Raw genomic sequence first — 20,103 nt, 5'->3', positions numbered from 1 at the left:
ACAGTTAAAACAGGTCAACGATAACGCGGTCAAACAGTTAGGTTTCATGGAGCACATTAAAAGGAGAAAAGAGAGATGGAGAAGCAAAAAAAAAAAAAAAAAAAAAGAAGAGGTTTAGGTTCTGTGTTTGGAACCTAGACAGCCGGAGGCACAGTCGCAAATGGTCGTGCTTAAAGAGGTGCGAATTAGAGGACTGCCGAGGTCTTGGGAGGGTTTTGGGGCTAAGTAACTAAATAAGGAAGGGAGATTCCATAGTGAGACCTGGACACCTGGATGAGAATTCTGAAACAAAAAAAAGTGTGGTCAGACTGGGAGCGATATACAAATGGGATTTGTTGCATTAGAATATGGGCAACCTCTGAAAACGTCCAGAGACACTGTTCAGGCTCTAATAAAGGAGCTTTAATTGTCAGCTGGACTGTGACAATGGGCTAAAAATCATTGAAGAGTACTACTGGGATTAATGTTCCATTAACTGTTTTAACACAAATGAGGAGAGTGTGGAGAAGCAGCAGCACTATACGATAATACTTACACTTCTAAAACCTGGAAAACCTTCCTGAATGAGTAGTAGACCAAAAATTCCATCTGTTCTGCATTTTCTGGAAAGCATTAAAATTTCTTCTCCTCGCTCTTTTAAATTTCTTCAATTTTTTCTCCTAAAAGTACAAAATGCTGATGTCAACCGTGACCCAAGCAGGAATAATTTCTTTTGCAGAACCAAATTAAAAGAACGTGCACCATTATCTGTAAATCTACAAAAAAAAAAAAAAAGAAAACCTCCAAGTGGGCCAAACACATTCAAATTCTGACTGCACTGCATCCCATTGCCAACAAATATCCAAGCATTCCAGACGGGACCAATAATGAGGAACATCAAAGCTTTTAACAACCTTGGTCGAGAAAGTTTGAGATGATTCCCACCCGCTTCAGGTTCGACTCCGACAGCCTCTTGGGTTGTGACCTTCTGTAGGATATTCGGAGGGTGCTGCTGTACACAGGTTCGGCAGTGCAGTGTAAACCGGGGTTTTTTTTAATATAAAAGAGGTTTTGAATTATTCCAGGACAGAATGTCCAAGCCACATCTCTCCCACTTCCAGCAGAGAGCCACGCAAGAAAGATGAGCACCAAGGACAAAAGGTGCTCACTTCTCCTTCAGTATTTCATGATATCACAGGTTCTTATTGAAGGGAGGGAGAAAACAAATACTGCAAGAAGCAACAGTTTTACTGTTTGCCTCTCGTATCCCCCTCACTCCCAAAATAAAAATAAAAATTGATAGGAGCTACTTCTCGAGCCAAGTTTAGCCCACAGATTAGGGGTTCAACACCCTGGACAGATTAGATAAAGTCAGAAGTTCCAAACATTTAAACTACCTTAATGTCAATGTAGCTACGTACTTGAATTCAATTATGGAAATCTGAATGCTCAAGATAACTTCTTACCTTCCCCTTGTCGAATTCTTCATCCCATTCGTCGACTACTTGTTCATATTCTGCCTGTTTTGTATCGCATAGAGCATCTTCACTGACAGCTGACATTGCCCCATCCCAAGTCAGCACTAAGCACAGAATATAGGCAAAGGAGGAACATGATTCAGAAATGCAGAGGAATTAGAAAGAAAAAAAAAAATCTTTTCACGTTATGGCTTAAACATTTAAAAAATGGGAGGAACGTCACTGCTAAATAAACATTCTCAAGGCATGTCCATCAGTTAAGATTCACAAAAAAATTGTAACTGTCGCAATCACCCGGCTAAAAAATAAATGCCTGGCCAACTTTACCAAAGAGGCCAATCAGATACTAGAAAGTGACTATTCGGTGTCTTATCCTTATAGGGTTTTGGAGAGGGCACCGAATGCAATCAGAAAGCACAAAGCAATGTGAATTGTATTTGGTCAACCAAAACTGTTGAGTTCACCAACATAAACAATCTGCTTGATGGTACTGCAAAGTGTCCCTCCCCCACCACAACACTAAAAAATAAACTCCAGGACATGCATCTGACTGCACAGTGACGTGCGCAAGACGGATCTAATCTGTTTGGCGTGAGCACCTATTCACTTTCTCTTCATTGAATAGGAGAAATTCAATCAGGATTGGTTCGGGTCAGGGGGAGCAGTGGTTAGCACTGCTGCCTCACGGTACTGAGGACCCGGGTTCAATCCCGGCCCTGGGTCACTGCCCATGTGGAGTTTGCACATTCTCTCCCAACGTTTGAGTGTGTCTCACCCACACAACCAAAGATGTGCAGGCTAGGTGGATTGGCCACGCTAAATTGCCCCTCAATTGGAAAGAAAAAATAAATGGGTACTGGGCAAAGGGTCTGGCCTGAAAACAAAGTGGAATTATAGCCCATTGAAATCAGTGCCCTTTGGTTGGGTTGGCAGGAGGTGGGGAAAAAAAGAGGAGCCGTAAGAAACTTCCAGACTATAGTTTTATTGAAGGTCCCTCAAGCGCAGGTTTGCAAGAAACATTGAACTACCAAAACATTTTAACACTGCGTATAGTATTTTACTGAAACTTTTTTAAAATCCCTTTGTCCGTCACTTGCTCGCAGTCATGTTGTAAATTTAGTTGCTAAGAGAGAAGACTTCAAAAGCCATAAAATAGCTTTAACTGAAATAATTTTCCCTACCATCAGCTCCATAAGCCTTGTTGTTTGAATGTTTCAAGAGCTCTTGAACGACATTGGATTGTTTCTTTCCATCCCAGGCTAAGCTTGCAATGGGCACGACAGCAGGTACAGGTCCATCCTCACCAGAGTGTTTTTGAGAGCGTTTATACCCTTCTGTTACCAGGTTGTCCCATATGAACACTGGAACTTGAACAGAGATACAATAGCACCGAGTCAGTATTTCTTTTGCAACATTTGTGCCAAGCTCTGCTGCAACCTGTGACCACCTGTTGTGAGCACCTCCATGACAGACAATCAAAACCTAAATGCCAGCTTTAACAGAATCAGCATTTACATAGAGAAATTATTACCATAATTTTGATGACCATCTAAAATAGAGAAACAAGGTAAGAGTACCCCCAGTGCTCATGAAGGATTGGCCATGAATCTCTGTCTGGCGAGTTGTGTGAACTCATCTTTGCAGCATTTCAAAACGAGGCGATTAAATAAACAAATCCAAGTGGGAAGAATAGATTTTTTCATTTAAAAAAAAAGGAGGGTTGGAAGGAAGCAAGGGTGGAAAACAAAAACAGTTCAAACCCATAAGGAATTCCCTATCAGTTGACCTGATGAGTATGAATCATTTACATCCTGCCGATGAGGCACACGAAGACTCAGATAGGAATCAACAAAGCTCTCCAGTTCATCTGACAGGTTTAGGATAGCATCTTCAAATCTATCTGACCTTAAAAGGGAGAAACAATTAATGGAGCCACTCAGTGTTCTAAGTTCTCAGTGTAGCTAGATTTTTTTTTGTTTAATTCATTATTTTTTTAATGGGATATGGGCTTCGCTGACGATGCCAACATTTGCTGCCCATTTGCTGAACGTCTTTATAAATAAGGAAAGCAAGCACAGTCCAGAGGAATTCAATATCACAGCCATATTCTACTCTGATAGAGTGGCCTCAATGCTGAGGCGCCATTCCCCAGGAGCGTTCATGTATGACTTGACACTCTCGCCCAAGTCAGAACATTGTAGGTTCAAGTCCCACTCCAGACACAAAATTCTAGGTTGACAAACCAATACGGAGAAGACTACTGATTTTGTGTCTCATTCTTGAGAGCACCAGAGAATATAGACCCATTCCGAACAATCCCTCCATGTAGGACAATCCCCTCATTCAAACACTGGAATGAGCCAGCGAATCATGGGCCTACTCCCAGCTTCTGGAGTATTGCAGTTGGAGCTGAAAAATGTCAAACCAATGCCCGCCTTTCCTCTCAGGTAGACAGAAAAGATTCCACAGCGCCATTTTGAACAAAATTAGGAGCGTTATCCTGGCCAATGTTTACCTGTCGAAAACAGATTATCTGGTCATTATCATATTGTGGGAGCGAACTCTGTGTAAATTGGCTGCTGCGTTTCTCACATCAGTGACCATGTTTCAAAAGGGCTTCATTAGCTGTTAATCACAGAAGATATTTGATGACCCGGAAAGGCACTATATATATTTTCAAAATCTGTCTTTCATGGGAAAGAGTCTAGCACTAGGGTTACAGTCTCCGGATAAAGGACCTGTCCATTTAGGATTAAGATGAGGAGAATTCTTTTCATTCAGAGGTTATGAATGTTTAGAATTCTCTACCCCAGGAGGTTGTGGCTGCTCAATTAACGTTTTCAAATTTTTGGACACCAATGCAATTATGGGATGTGGAGACACAGTAGGAAAGCGGAGTTACAGTAGATCAGTGACAATGTCATTGACTAAAGGAACAGGCTTGAGGGATTATAGGTTTACTTCTGTTTCTATTTTTTAATATTGTGCTGGAATATGGTTTTGTGTTCAGAATAGCATTTTCATACTCCAAATTATATCTTCAATTGAATAATTGGAGCTGTAAAAACTAGAAAGAAATGCACAAAGCAAATGAAAAATATATTACAAATTTAATAGGTCGCAATAACAGGACAGAGGGCACGATTCTCCGGTTGTGTTGTGCTGTCATTTAAGGGCAGCACGGCCAGAGAATACGGGGAGAGGCTTGCAGTGAGCCTACTAACAGGCTCCACGCCTCCAGGGATTTCCGAAGTCCCGACGCAAGTCGGAACGGCGCCACAAATGGGCGGGGCCGAATGACGCTCGCGGATGTAGGTCGTAAACCTACTTACGACTTACCTGCACGGGATTCTTCGACCTCCCCAAGGAGGCTGCAGGCGGGCGTCGATCAAGGCTGGTCCACACAAATGTGGACCAGCTGGGTGGTCACCTGGGCCATTGGAGATCCCTGGATAATCTGGTAAAGTGCAGAGTGGTTCCCTGAACCTACCCCTGGAATGCAGGGAACCTTGGCACTGCCCAGCTGGCACTGCCAAGGTGCCTGGATGGTAATGCCAAGTCAGCAGAGTGCCAAGTCCAAGGGGTGTGGGGGGGGCATGCCCATGAAATGGGGGGGGGGGGGGGGGGGGGAAGAGAGAGAAAGAGTGCAGGGCAGGTAAGTGGGAGACTCCAGTAGGTTGAGTGGGTGAGGGTCCTGGAAGGGAGGAGGTGCTGTAAGAGGGGCCTGAAGAGGGAGGTAGTGTCCATGTGTGTGGTGGATGACATTGCCCATGGGTTGCGGGTGTGGGGACTCAAGCTCACTTTGAGATCGGGGCACCCTTTCATAATGGCTGCCCGATCTCAGTTCAGCTCCCCAGTGCTAAACAAAACGAGGGCTAAAACAGTGAGAAACTCCCAGGGTCCAAAAAAGTGACTACGTATCATTGAATAGCAGTGGGGAACACGCCAGCAGAGCTGGTGGGAAACTCCCTGAAAAACCTGCCCTGAATTAACTTAGAAATTGTTTGGGAGGATCGTTCCCAGAATTTAGTTCCTCCATCAAATGACTTCCAACGGGAAGACAAATAAATGTCCTGGATGAACAGTTACCTAGTTATGACATGTATATTTGCAGATAAGGTGGCCACATGGAAACTGCACAAATGAAAGTCTGTTCCTTTTCGAAAGGAGTTTTAAAAGATCCAGAGTTGCAATGAAATACTGTACCTTGCTGACTTTTGCTTTTCGTAGACTGATCCACTGGAGGGTCAGAATTTGTACATTCATCTGAACTTGTGCTTCTCTTTCGTTTCCTGTGTTTTGTCTCACTTTTTTCAATGTCTTTCATCTTATGATTTCTCTCTTTTGGTTCCAATTCTTTAAGCCTTTCCAGATCTTCACCCTGCCATTCATTCCATCCTGAACAACTGAGTAACAGGGATTAATGCCAAGAATTTATTACATTAAAAACAGAACTCGGCTTTCAAAAATCCTGTCAATGTACAGATCTATTCATTTACAGGAAACCCCCCTTGTGCAGATCCACAGATCCAATGAGTTTCACTGTGCAACTTCAATTGTATGGAGTAAGTAACATTAAAAGCCCTTGAGCTTTTCCACAATCAGGACTCGCTGGACTCCTGAGCTTCAGCAAATTTACCCAATAGGCAGTGGAAATGCACAAAAGTCAAGTCCAAATGTTTGATCCTCGGTTTAGGCAAGACTAGTGCTCATCGGGTGGGCCATCAGTAGAATGAGTCAACTGGATTTGGATTCTATTCCTAAACTACAAAACAGTTTGCAGTTGATATTTTCTGGTACAGCATGGCACATGGGAATGAAAAATTCTGTAGATCAAATACCCACTTTGTGCAGTTGGCAAGTGCAGAAAATACCCATGTAATTAATTTTAAAAATTCATGGGATGCAGGTGTCGCTGGCTAGGCCAGCATTTATTGCCCATCCCTAATTGCCCCCGAGAAGGTGGTGGTGAGCTGACTTCTTGAACCACTGCAGCCCATGTGGTGTTGGTACAGCCACAATGCTGTTAAGGTGCGAGCTTCAGGTTTTGACGCTGTGACAGTGAAGGAACAGCGCCACATTTCGAAGTTGGTGCATTTGAGGTGAACTTCAAGGCAGTGGTGTTCACGGGTGTCTCCTGCCCTTGTGTTAGAAGGTAGCGGCCATGGGTTTCCAAGGTGCTAGAGAGCCTTGGTGAGTTCCTGCAGTGCATCTTGAAGATGGTAACACACTGCTGCTTCTGTGCATTAGTGGTGGAGGGAGTGCATGTTTATGGATGGGGTGCCAATCAAGGGGGCTGCTTTGTCATGGATGGTGTTGAGCTTCTGAGTGTTCAGAGCTGCATTCACCCAGGCAAGTGGAAAGTATTCTATCACACTTCTGATTTGTACCTTGTTGATGGCATTAGAGAGTCAAGAAGTGAGTTACTAGCTGCAGGATTCCGAGCCTCTGACCTACAGTACAGTTTGAATAACAATTTTCTGTCCTGCAGGAAGTGATGGCACATTAATACATCTCCAGTGAGAGGAGTAACAATACATCAGTAGGCAGGTATATATGAGATGGGAAATATTTTAGACACAAGGGTGTTGATCACAATAAATTATTATTGAGGTTGGTCTCAACTGTTGGGGACTAGTGGGAAATATAGACTTCTCTTACTTTGGAATAAGCACTATGGTAAACAGAGCCAATACTAACCACATGTCTCAAAAGTTAGAAATGGATATGGTCTGCCCAGAGATGGCACGGTCTTTTGTTGACGACCACAAGGATAAATCAAAGGCAAAGCTCAAAGAAGAAATGCCCAGACACAGTTGTAAGAACGGAGCTCTGCCACTCCAGGTCACATATTTCAATATTTCAACACTCCTGGGATTCAAAGTACCTACAGCAAAATTAGAGGTGGCTTTATGCACCTATTTTGAACTTAGCATTCCAGAGATAAGAGTCAATAACTGACCAGGAGAGAGAAATTAAGTCAAGGGAATGAACAACCACGACTACAACAAATCAGAAAATAAACCCCCAAACTAGAAATATTAGATACTTTTCTGCAGCAGACTCAGCAAGGTGGTTTTCATCGGACACTTTTCCACATTTTTTATGCTTCTTTTTCTTGATTCTTTTTGGGATCAACTCTTGTGCTGAAATGTTCCTCTTGAAGGATTTCTCCTGCAACCAAAGATCCAGCTTTAACAAAAATTGTACCAAATCATTCGAGCCACTTCACCAAAACAAAAAACTCTGATGAGAATATTTGACCACTTGATATACTTATAGCTGCACAAATGAATCCCCAGGTAATGCCCACCATCTGCTTACAATTAAATACAAATGATATACAATTAACAGCGACCTCACATGTAAAAGCTGGTATATAAAATTATTTCAACAAGATATTAGAACATAGAACATACAGTGCAGAAGGAGGCCATTTGGCCCATCGAGTCTGCACCGACCCACTTAACCCCTCACTTCCACCCTACCCCCGTAACCCAATAACCCCTCCTAACCTTTTTTGGTCACTAAGGGCAATTTATCATGGCCAATCCACCTAACCTGCACATCTTTTGGAATGTGGGAGAAAACCGGAGCACTCGGAAGAAACCCACGCAGACACGGGGAGAATGTGCAGACTCCGCACAGAGTGACCCAGCAGGGAATCGAACCTGGGACCCTGGCGGTGAAGCCACAGTGCTAATCATTTGTGCTGCCCAATATTATTTAACTTCTCGTTGGAATCGGTATTAAATATATATTGGCATTCCAGGTACCAATAAAATTCTTTTTTCTTTTATAAATTTAGAGTACCCAATTCATTTTTTTCCAATTAAGGGGCAATTTAGAATGGCCAATCCACCTAGCCTGCACATCTTTGGGTTGTGGAGGCGAAACCCACGCAAATACGGGGAGAATGTGCAAACTCCACATGGACAGTGACCCATAGCCGGGATTGAACCTGGGACCTCGGCGCCGTGAGGTATCAGGGGTAACCCACTGCGCCACCATTCTTTCAGCTCCCAGTAGACGGAATAACAAAATTGATCCACACTGCTCTGAATTCTAGACTCCGATAGAGGCACTTTCCAATTTTATTTATTTATTGCTGTGGAATAATCTTTCACGGAAGCGGGTGCTAGATTATATTGCCAATGGTCATGGTGGGTCACTGCAGTCTCAAGGACTGCAAAACCATCCAATATTTTTTAGGTGGGGTGGAGGAAAAGAGACAGTTCATGCAATTCCTTATTTAAGTTTCATCCATTTTCAACAGAGATGGAGGGAAAAAAGCAGCACATTCATAGGCATTTCATGACAGGTCCATGGACAAATAATCATTGAAGCAGGTTGACCGTCACATTGGTCATTCGACTCATCTGAAGGAGGAAGGATTAACTGGCTTAGAAAACTCTGATCCATTAATTAACAGAAAATGAAGATATCGATTCAACGGTGTTAAGATCCAATGACCTACCTGTAGTTGGTCACAAACACAGTCTTTCTCCGCTGTCTTGCGTTGCTTTTCCCTTTTATTACTTTTATGTTTACTATTAGTCTTGGCAGCTTCATCACACTTTGTCTGGTTGAATGATTCAGAATCAAAAGAAGTTGCATCCCTTTTCAAAGATTTATGTTTCTTCTTTGTTTTTTCACTGCTGTTCCATGGCTCCATGGAGCTAGCAATGCAATGTTTGTGTGTTTTATCTGCTAGTTCAGTCTTGGAAGTGCACGTCGTACCAGTACTTTTACCAGATAAAGTATGGTTTTCCAATGAGGTAGCACTGCCATTTATTAGAGGAGAGGGCAGCCGAACTGCTTCCAATGATAGTAGCTGCGACGGCAAGAAACTAGAACTACATGATTTCTTGGAGATTTTAGACTGAGAAATAAATCCTGTTTGTTGGGAGATATGCACTTTTGGAGTAGGTGGGAAAGTCCTAAAAGTAAAATAAACAATTAAGGATTGCATTTCAGAAAATTCACATGCAACTTATTCCATAGCAATTCTCTCTCAACTTTACAGCACAGGAGAATGGGCCGACAGGACTGCTCTAGAGAAACAGAATGGACTTCTTGCACCCAAAGAGTCTTTTTCTGAGCCACAAAATTTTAACCATACTCACTTAGCACCTAAAATGCCAAGTTTATGAAATGTGGACATCCATGGCAAGGACAGCATTTATTATCCAATCCCTAATTTCCCCCGAAAAGATGCCAGCAAACATTCATAACCATTGATTCCATGTCTCTATGCACACATGGAATAATAATGCTTCTTCAGTGGAAATCTACGGCTTCGAACACGTTGGAAACACGTCGAGTATATGGGTCAAAAACAAAAAAATTTCAAGTATTAATTCTTACTGTAAATCATAAATCCTGATATTGTGGAAACAGAAGTAAATAAAATCACAATGATGTTAGTTTATTTGGAAATACTGCAAATTAGAGGCCGACTTGCTCAAAAAATACTGGAGACAAAATTCAGCAAAGCTACCCAATAGCAAAAATGCTTTAAACAAGGGCAGCACGGTAGCGCAGTGGGTTCGTCCTGCAGCCTCATCGTGCCGAGGTCCCAGGTTCGATCCCGGCTCTGGGTCACTGTCCGTGTGGTTTGCATTCTTCCCGTGTTTGTGTGGGTTTTGCCCCCACAACCCAAAGATGTGCAGGCTAGGTGGATTGGCCATTCTAAATTGGCACTTAATTGGAAAAAAATGAATTGGGTATTCTAAATTTAAAAAAAAAAATGCTTTACCGTGGGCAGCACAAGTGGATAGCACGGTGGCTTCACAGCTCCAGGACCCCAGGTTCGATTCCGGCTTGGGTCACGGTCTGTGGGGAGTCTGCACGTTCTCCCAGTGTCTGCGTGGGTTTCCTCCGGGTGCTCCGGTTTCCTCCCACAGTCCAAAGATGTGCAGGTTAGGTGGATTGGCCATGATAAATTGCCCTTAGTGACCAAAAAGGTTAGGAGGGGTTATTGGGTTACGGGGATAGGGTGGAAGTGAGGGCTTAAGTGGGTCGGTGCAGACTCGATGGGCCGAATGGCCTCTTTCTGCACTGTATGTGCTATGTTCTATGTTCTATGTTCTTAAACATATTCTATTTTTGTTACATTACTTCAAACCTGTTCTGATGTATGTTACTTAATTCAGTGTCCAAAACACTTCTTGATGAAGGAAACAAGTGATGCAAACAAGTCTAAAGAGTGATACTTGGCTCTTTAAAAAATAGGCTTACAATCCTGATCAAAATTCATGAGAACTGTAGTACTGGAGGAATTCCAGTACATTGGCCTACATTTTGCACCAGAGTTGAGCCAGCATAATTCCAGTACCAGAGTTGAGCCAGCATAATTCCAGTAGAACATAATGAAAAAGTAATTAGAGGTTGCCTGCAGGTCTCCACTTACTCTGTCAATTCTAAGATTGCTCAATGGAACCAAAAGGGCAACACAAGATATTCAAATGGTATGCCGATCCCAACAATTGTTATAGGACACGATCCGCAGTCTTGCAAATGCTGGGCACAGGAGTTGTGATTTCATTATTATTACCCTGTGAGGCTGAGCACTTGAGGGACCTGGAATCTTAAATACTCCAGAAACCAACCTCATCTATCACAGAACACAAGCGTAAAAATAAAATTCTGCAATTACCAGCAGTGATTTCATATGTCAGGATGTATTGCAGTACGGCTCTGAAGATTCTTAAATGGGATACCCAGCAGCATTATTTAAATTGCCATACATCATCCCTGACTGTATCCTATTAACACTCTGGCTAAGTGGATGATTCTCGACTGGTCGTTTCTACGAAATCATGGCTTCATTTTGAGGATCAAGACCTCTTTAATTAATTTCCCACCTTTCATCATCATTCAATATTTTCAATAATAATAATATTTATTATTGTCGCAGTAGGCTTACATTAACACCGCAATGAATTTACTGTGAAAAGCCCTCAGTCGCCACATTCCTCCGTCTGTTCGGGTACACAGAAGGAGAATTCAGAATGCCAAATTCACCTGACAGCACGTCTTTCGGGACTTGTGAGAGGAAACCGGAGCACTCGAAGGAAACTCATGCAGACACAGGGAGAATGTCTGCAGACAGTGACCCAAGCCAGGAATCGAACCTGGGACCCTGGCACTGTGAAGCAACAGTGTTAACCACTGTGCCACCCAATGATTGATATGGTGCAATTAAGAAATTATTTTCTTCATTTGCTGTCCAGGTGAGACATAATGGCATTAGGTTGGAAATACCAGGTTATTGGCCCAGTGCAATGAAGGAGGTATAGGTGTTAAAACATTGCTGAATTTGTCTTTCTTGGTCTGTGATTGAAATCATGCCACCTAGCACTGCAAATAGTTTGCCCCCCAAGATACTGACCCCCTCATATCGAAAATTTAAAACTCTATAATGTCCCTTTGCAAAAACAAAAAGTCAGAAATGGCAGTAATTTCCTCCAGTTAAACAATGAGAATTCGGACATCAGATTTGTTCCCTGTAGCAAACTCTATACTCTTGCTATCGACTCCAACCGCACCCCAGACAGTGTCAGTTTAAATCTTACTGTTTACAACCTCGGCATCCTCCCACAAGTCCCAAAAGACGTGCTGTCAGGTGAGCTTCTAACTCCATATACCTTCCATTGGAAAGATCACCAACCTCATCTCTGCAACATCTGCTGACCACTTAAGTCTTCAAATCTGCTTTGAATTTTCCAATGCTTTTCTTTCATCCAACCGTCAAAAACCTAGAGTGATTTGTTGTCCAAATTCTATTTTGCACCAGGACATAATCACTCGGGTTCTTACTGATCCTTACACTGACTGCAGTTTTCCCATTGCATTCAAATCAGTTCATGGTCGTGCCCTTCCTACCTCTTTTACAAGCCCTGCAACTCCACCTCCACCCAAGAACTGTCAATCCTGCAAATCTGATCTTGTGTAAACTCCTCCCAGTGTCAACTGGGTAGGTAGGTAGGTAATACACTCGCCACAAATCAAGTTGTGGATTCAAGTCTCCAGGGCTCGAGTGCAACAATCTTAAGAGGACATTTCTGTGCAGTACTGAGGGACTGTTGCAGTGTTGAAGGTGCCGTCTTGGTATCAAGACCCTCAAGTTGGATTCCATGCCAGTAGTTTCAGAGTAAGGGAGTTATCCTCAGTGTGTTAGCAATATCTAGCCACAATCAACCATCATAAAAAGATTATCCGGTCATTATCGGAGTTTGCGGGAGTTTACGATGGACAAAATGGCTACTGTATTTCCTATATCACAACAGTAATTGCACAAACACGGATTGACTGTACAGCACTTTGGCACATCCAATAGAATTGAAAAGCACTGTACAAATTAAAGTCTTTTTTACCGCAGCACTGCTGACTAAGCTCTGGAATTCCATCCATAAACCTCTATACATCTTCACCTCATTCATCTTCTTTTAAGAGCCTCTTTAAAATCAATACTTTATCCCAGCTAATCTTTATATTATGACAGAGCAACTAAATCAAAATGTTAACTTGCCATCTCTTCTCAGATTCTGCTTGTCCGGAGTACTTCCAGTATTTTGTTTATATTGTCTTCTTTGGCTGCTCGTCAGTTTTTGTCTAAAACACTTTGGTGGAGCACCTTGGCATGGCTTTTGTACATTGAATGCCTATATTAGGCATTATTAAAATTGTTCATTTCAAGGCCACAAACAATGATCAGGTACATATGACCCTCCTAAATAACAGCAGCAATAATCTTGGACTGTATCCCCTTGACATCAGGCTCCTTACCCTGTCTATTATGTATGGGATCAGTGATGAGAATTAATGAGAAACAAGTGATTTTATTGGAACTATTGATTAAAGCTACCTAGCTGCCTCTTCCAACCAGCATGGCTTCATCTTGATGATGTAAAGCTTTACTGAGTGGTACAAATTTCTCTTACCTAGTTTTGTCTGCAGAAGAAAATATGTGGCCTTTTTTCATTAATTTTGCTTTGTGGGCTGATGAGGGTAATGGGGAGTATGGTTCATTTTCTGTCTCCTTCCAGTTGTACGTGGCCTGCAGTTATTGACATAAATAAAAACTTGGTGGTCTAAAAAGTATCCATGAGTGCAGAAAACATAAAAGAGGGTATGGCAAAGAAGAATCAAAAAGTTTTCATGGTTAGACAGCTAGGGAAGCAAAGTAGGAATACAACAGACCAGAAAATGTCAAAACAATTACCAGTTACTTCACAGGAAAGAGCATTTGCAGTTTTAGACTAGAAATACTAGACATAAACAAAGAACAAGGCCAACAGAATAAACAATTTCTAAAAAATTATACTTTCAGCACAAGTTTTTCAGTATCCAAGTATGGAACTAAACACAAAAGCTCTCGATAGCGGATCACTCAGTTTAATATGAAATTAACAATTCTGTCAAAAAAGCAATCCAGCAAACATCGCCTTCAGTACAGAGATATAAAATTTGGGCTTGGTATTAACATTTAATTCCTCTCATACCTTGAATTAGTTTCAGTATAATGAAATGAAATGAAAATCACTTATTGTCACAAGCAGGCTTCAAATGAAGTTGCTGTGAAAAGCCCCTAGTCGCCACATTCTGGCGCTTGTTCGGGGAGGCTGTTACGGGAATTGAACCGTGCTGCTGGCCTGCCTTGGTCTGCTTTCAAAGCCAGCGATTTAACCCAGTGTGCTAAACAGCCCCTAGTTCTCAATGATCAAACCTGGTGTCTGATTGACAAATGCAAGGTGTGCCATAAGACTGCCATTGGTCATGAAAAGCCCAATTTCACAGATCATGAAGAACCAATGTTCAACTTTTGGCCCCGAGAGGCATAAGTTTAGAGATGACTGTCGCAATGATGAAAATTAGGTTCTTTCCTTAAACTGACATTTAATCTTTGATCTATATCCACTCAATCACTGGAAAGAAATAAGTTTTGATCTATTCTCCAATCCAGTCATAATTCTGGTTACGTAGAGTTGCATATTTGAAAGTCAAGGGTTGGATTTTATTTTAAAATTGGGCTTGAAGCTGAAAAGTACTATCTTGGATTTAAAGATGTGGCCCTTAAGATTTTGTTGGAGTTGCTTTATTTGGACAATTTTGAACAGGTGTACAGTGGAGTGCAGCCTCTCATACATTCTATCAATATGAAAAGTGTGTTCTGGAGGATAAAGTAATGTTAGGGCTCCTGCATCTAAATATTGTCGTCATTAAACTACACTGGAAAAGCATAGATTCTGGATACTGTAACATCCCTCATGCTCAAATAGCCAACTGACGCACTGTTCTGAATACACATTTAGTATAATCATTTGGGCAACTTACGAGGGGGTTGAAAATGCCAGTGAGTGACCCGGGCCCTCGGGAGGCCATATTCGGGATGTTGGACCAGCCGGGGTTGGAAACGGGCACGGAGGCAGATGTTGTAGCCTTCGCCTCGTTGATCTCCTCGTTGATCGCCCGGATGGCAGATCCGGTTAGGGTGAAGATCAACCCCTCCATCCTGTGCCCTGGCGTGGCGGGGGGACTTACTGGAATTCCTGACGCTTGAAAAGGTCAAATTTGAACTGAGGGGAAGGATGGAGGGGTTCTACAATTCATAGGCGTTATTCATTATGCACTTTCGAGAATTGGATCACATCAAACATGAGGGGAGTTGGGGGCTGAGAGGGTTGGGGGACTATATGTATTAATGGGGACTATGGGTGATTCCAGATTCCTTTTGTCATTTGTTCATGTTAACATGCGGGCTAGTGTCTGGGGTTTGGTGGGAGGATGGGATCGTTGTTATTGATATGGGGATTGACATTACATTCGTTATTGATTATTGTTTATTGTTGGGTGTAAATTTGGGAGAAAATGTGAAAAAAGGAGAATAGAAAATATTTAAAGGAGAATAAAAAATATTTTTTTAAAAAGAAAATGGCCATGAGTTGCACTAAGCACAAATCAACACCTTAAAAAGGCAGCAAAAATTTAGGAACCCTATTCCCAACTCAGGGGAACTTGCAATGATCAATAGCGAAGCACTGGGATACCACATTAAGTTAAATAATGCAAATTGCACCAGAAAAAAAAAAATCTTTATGATTATATACTTGTTTTTAATTAGGTAAAAGTTGTAAGACTTTACAGGAGTAACAGAGCGCTTGCAGGAGGCTCCTTCAACGTTTGTTGGTCATTAAGCACCTAAAATTGAACTGGACTCCACAAACGTTTCTCTTTAGTCAGCAGACTTTACTTTGGTTTCTTGTTTCTATCTCTCTGTATTATTGGAGTTTGTTGTAGAGCTCCTTTCAATGCAAAATTCTAAACAGCAGAGTTATGATTTATATAATAGGTTCAATTCTTGATGCAAAATGAAGCAAAAATGGCCACTTGCAACAGTTTGGTCCAACCTGTTTAAATTTGATGATCATTGTTCACATGACCAATCATCCTAGTCCCATGCCCCTGTCATGTTGTCCTATCCTCTTACCTCTCGTTCCTTCAACTACCTAACATATTATGTTTCCATCACAAATTCATGTAGTGTACTAAACGTTCATTTTGCTTTTTCTTAACCCGACATTGCATTTTGTATTCATCCCATTTCAACCATCGGGAAAAAATGTTTTGATCTATACCCCAAACCCAGAGTTGAATATTTGAGGATTAAGGACTAGTTTTTTTTTTTTTTTTTTTTTAAATTGGGCTTGAACCTAGAAAGTAATAGCTTGCATTTAAAGATGTGGCCATTATGATTTTGCATTGGGTGAACTTATTTTTACAGTTTTGAACAGATGGAATGCAGTCCCTCATACTTTGTATTATTAAAATAAATAGGTTAATGTTCTTTGATACGAAATGAATTTTAATTAAGCAATTACTGACATCCAATTAGTGCTTTCCCAAATGGGTACAGTTCATAAAATATGGAACGAGGAAAGACAATTTGGTCCATCTCATCCATTGTTTTTCCCCTTGTCCTCTCCAGTCAAGTACAATTTATCTAGTCAATGATGAAACTTAACCCATACAATCTCCCGAGGTGCAAGCAACAAAATACAGATAAACAAAATAACTTTCAATGAAATTGGCAGTCACATTAAGTATTGCTATTTAATCAATCACAGTTTTGAAACATTTGCAAGCTTCAGCGTCATTTTTCTGTCATTCCACAAAAAATATAATTAGTTGCTGGCTTTTTGTAAACTCCTTAATGCCAAATCAAGAAAGACATTCATGATGACAGCAACAAGTTATCAATACGCCACATGCAACTGGATCTGGGTTCATGCCGCTAAATAGCTCACAAAGTAACTTTCAAACTCAATTGTGTGTTATGAGGCACTGAATAACAGTTGGTGCTGGTCATGGAAAAATGGAAATGGAAGGATTTGTCAAATAACCCAAAACATTATTCATTTTCCAGTAGAAATAATTAAGCCATGACACATTCCCTGATATCAAGAGCGGAAAGGTTTAAAAATAGGTGGGGGGAAAAAAAATGACAGCCGGGGGGGGATGATGATTTCTGGCATTACCTGTAAGAGTTTAGAACCATCAATAGTGTGATGAAAATTTAAGATAATGGATAAGTTATGGAATCTACCTCAATGAGAAGAATGAAGGTGAAGTTGCTGTCTGTGGCGAGTTTAAGAGGAACCACCCACTAACCAACTTAATATTAACAACGTCAAACTTGCAAATGCTTGGAACAAAAAGCTAGTGTTTAAAAATATATATTTTCCTAACAATGGAAAGGTCAAGTACTATCAACATTGCATTCACACAATACATGGTTCAGAGGTAGGCACACGACATACACACAACTGGCATGATTAAATGTTAATTTATACATCTAATTTGCACAACAATGAAGTTTGAGAGAATGTATCTATATTTAGATTTACCACAATTCATCCACCCCACAACACACACCCACCTTTTTGGCTGACAGTGCGAGCCTCTTAGCTGGAGGTGGTGACATTGTGCTGGATTGCTCTTCTGCAAGCAGCTGGGGTTTTATCTTGGACACTCCCTGATCCTCGGCACTACTCTCAGTCCTCTCATTAGCCGAGCTGTGCGTTTGTGATTCCGAGTCAGACTCTTCAGGCTCCGAATGTTGGTTATTCAATCCGTTTTTTGTAATATTGCTCCCATTCAAACCACGCTTGGGGCTGCCAAAGTCTTTCTGCTGGTTCTGGATGTCTTCTTTTCCTTTCTGCTCAGATCCATCAGTTGCCACCACCAATGACTTGAATGAGGTAGATGCAGGCAGTTCCTTGCTTTCTGGTGCAGTTGCCTTTGCAATTTCTGTTCCTGATGTTCTGCTGCTACTTGAACTATTCGCTGACTGGCCCTGAGAGGATTTTGGTTGCAGCTGAGGTAAGGATTTTTTAAGCTTCTTCAATGATTCATCGAGGAAATTTGGTGCATACGTTGGTTTCGCTGGAAGCCTGGGTGACTGGTTAATGGTGTTTCTCGAGACTGACACACCAACATTCCCAGAAGCTTGCAGTTTTGCTTGCAGATACTCTGGTTTCTGCAAACAGGCACAATCATGAGAATATATTTTACATTAGCATGTTGGACACAGGAACCAGAAATACAATTCGAAAATTCATGAGAACAAATTGGCCGGCTGCAAGTTTGTTGGCACTATCTTAGCCCGGAGCCATTCATCTTGACACTGGATCAGGACGCAATGGCTACTGTACAGCTGGCCATAGTTGCCCTACAGAGGATTGAGTCCCATGGCTCATCAATAGTCAGTGGCTTCAGGATGCAAGGTGAGAAATCCAAGAAACCAACCCATGTAATACCTTCCAAGTTCATTTAAAGTGAAAATGTCAATTCCTAGACTCTGCGACTCCTCTAAGAACTGTAAAATCATTTAAGAAAAGAAGCTTATTCAAACGCCCGTGATGCATCAAGCGGTCTGTCTACCATCAAGCGATCGGTCTACTTTCAATGCTATTTATTTATTTTTATTTTTTTTAAACATTCCTATATGGGATTTTAATAGAGTGCCAATTTAATTTGCTTACTGTTTATCCTAAGTAGCCTGTCTTTGTGCATAAGAAATAAAAAAAACATCTGTTTCATGAATGGATACCATTTTAAAAGCAAGTGAGTGTAACTTCTGCGTCAGTGTATCTATAAAATCCAATCTGACCAATGTTTTTGTTGAAAGTGTAAAATCAATCAGCTGGCCACTAATGAGTAATGTTGTCCATGAAGTTTTTTTTTAAATGCTAAAAGACTCTTGGTTGATCCTAAAAATGATGCAGCTTATCTTGATGGATGAGGTGGGAAGGTAATGTCTCCACTGGACAGCTGCTTTGCTTCAGACAGAAAGTCTGGAATATCCTATACATTTGTGTGATGGGTGGTTTCAATTGTGAAAGATAGTGACATCTCTTCATCTAAATTTCAGATTTCAAATCCAAGAAAATGTATAACCAAGAAAATGTATAACCATCACCCCTGATCAAGATCTTTTTACTGAATGTCTGATGAAGTGAAAATGCCAATTTCCAGTGTAAAATTATCTTGCAAGGGATTACATGCGTTGATTCCTTGCCTTGTGCGCTGAAGGCATTAATGTCCTCCTTTGAAAAGACATGCAAAATGTGAAGTTACACCTCCTATAACTGAGTTTTTATTCCAAAATTCAATCAACGGACAGCACTATGAGGCTAATTTGCCTTCATCCAAACTCGGGGAGAGAGGGACAGAGAAAACGAGAGAGAGAGAGAGCGGGAACGAGAGAGAGAGAGCGGGAACGAGAGAGAGAGAGCGGGAACGAGAGAGAGAGAGCGGGAACGAGAGAGAGAGAGCGGGAACGAGAGAGAGAGAGCGGGAACGAGAGAGAGAGAGCGGGAACGAGAGAGAGAGAGCGGGAACGAGAGAGAGAGAGCGGGAACGAGAGAGAGAGAGCGGGAACGAGAGAGAGAGAGCGGGAACGAGAGAGAGAGAGAGCGGGAACGAGAGAGAGAGAGCGGGAACGAGAGAGAGAGCGGGAACGAGAGAGAGAGAGCGGGAACGAGAGAGAGAGAGCGGGAACGAGAGAGAGAGAGAGCGGGAACGAGAGAGAGAGAGAGCGGGAACGAGAGAGAGAGAGAGCGGGAACGAGAGAGAGAGAGAGCGGGAACGAGAGAGAGAGAGAGCGGGAACGAGAGAGAGAGAGAGAGCGGGAACGAGAGAGAGAGAGAGAGCGGGAACGAGAGAGAGAGAGAGCGGGAACGAGAGAGAGAGAGAGAGAGCGGGAACGAGAGAGAGAGAGAGAGAGCGGGAACGAGAGAGAGAGAGCGGGAACGAGAGAGAGAGAGCGGGAACGAGAGAGAGAGAGCGGGAACGAGAGAGAGAGAGCGGGAACGAGAGAGAGAGAGCGGGAACGAGAGAGAGAGAGCGGGAACGAGAGAGAGAGAGCGGGAACGAGAGAGAGAGAGCGGGAACGAGAGAGAGAGAGCGGGAACGAGAGAGAGAGAGCGGGAACGAGAGAGAGAGAGAGCGGGAACGAGAGAGAGAGAGAGCGGGAACGAGAGAGAGAGAGAGCGGGAACGAGAGAGAGAGAGAGCGGGAACGAGAGAGAGAGAGAGCGGGAACGAGAGAGAGAGAGCGGGAACGAGAGAGAGAGAGCGGGAAC

The 20,103-nt window shown here is 42.2% G+C and overlaps 1 protein-coding gene across 1 annotated transcript in view; it reads right to left on the bottom strand.

Moving 5' to 3' along the window:
* usp36 (ubiquitin specific peptidase 36) overlaps positions 1–20,103 on the bottom strand; it is an 88,351-nt gene that overhangs the window by 6,886 nt on the left and 61,362 nt on the right. The window contains exons 13-20 of the mRNA XM_072483570.1: positions 17,398–17,997; positions 13,403–13,518; positions 8,935–9,397; positions 7,507–7,631; positions 5,664–5,863; positions 2,639–2,824; positions 1,446–1,561; positions 536–659 (exon numbers count right to left, since the gene is read on the bottom strand). Coding sequence (XP_072339671.1) covers positions 540–659; positions 1,446–1,561; positions 2,639–2,824; positions 5,664–5,863; positions 7,507–7,631; positions 8,935–9,397; positions 13,403–13,518; positions 17,398–17,997 — 1,926 coding nt within the window. The 3' untranslated portion in view covers positions 536–539. The remainder of the gene's footprint in view (positions 1–535; positions 660–1,445; positions 1,562–2,638; positions 2,825–5,663; positions 5,864–7,506; positions 7,632–8,934; positions 9,398–13,402; positions 13,519–17,397; positions 17,998–20,103) is intronic.

Source organism: Scyliorhinus torazame, chromosome 18 (assembly GCF_047496885.1).
Source record: "Scyliorhinus torazame isolate Kashiwa2021f chromosome 18, sScyTor2.1, whole genome shotgun sequence".
NCBI classification, from domain to species: Eukaryota; Metazoa; Chordata; class Chondrichthyes; order Carcharhiniformes; family Scyliorhinidae; genus Scyliorhinus; species Scyliorhinus torazame.
This window is presented reverse-complemented; position numbering and strand designations above follow the sequence as displayed.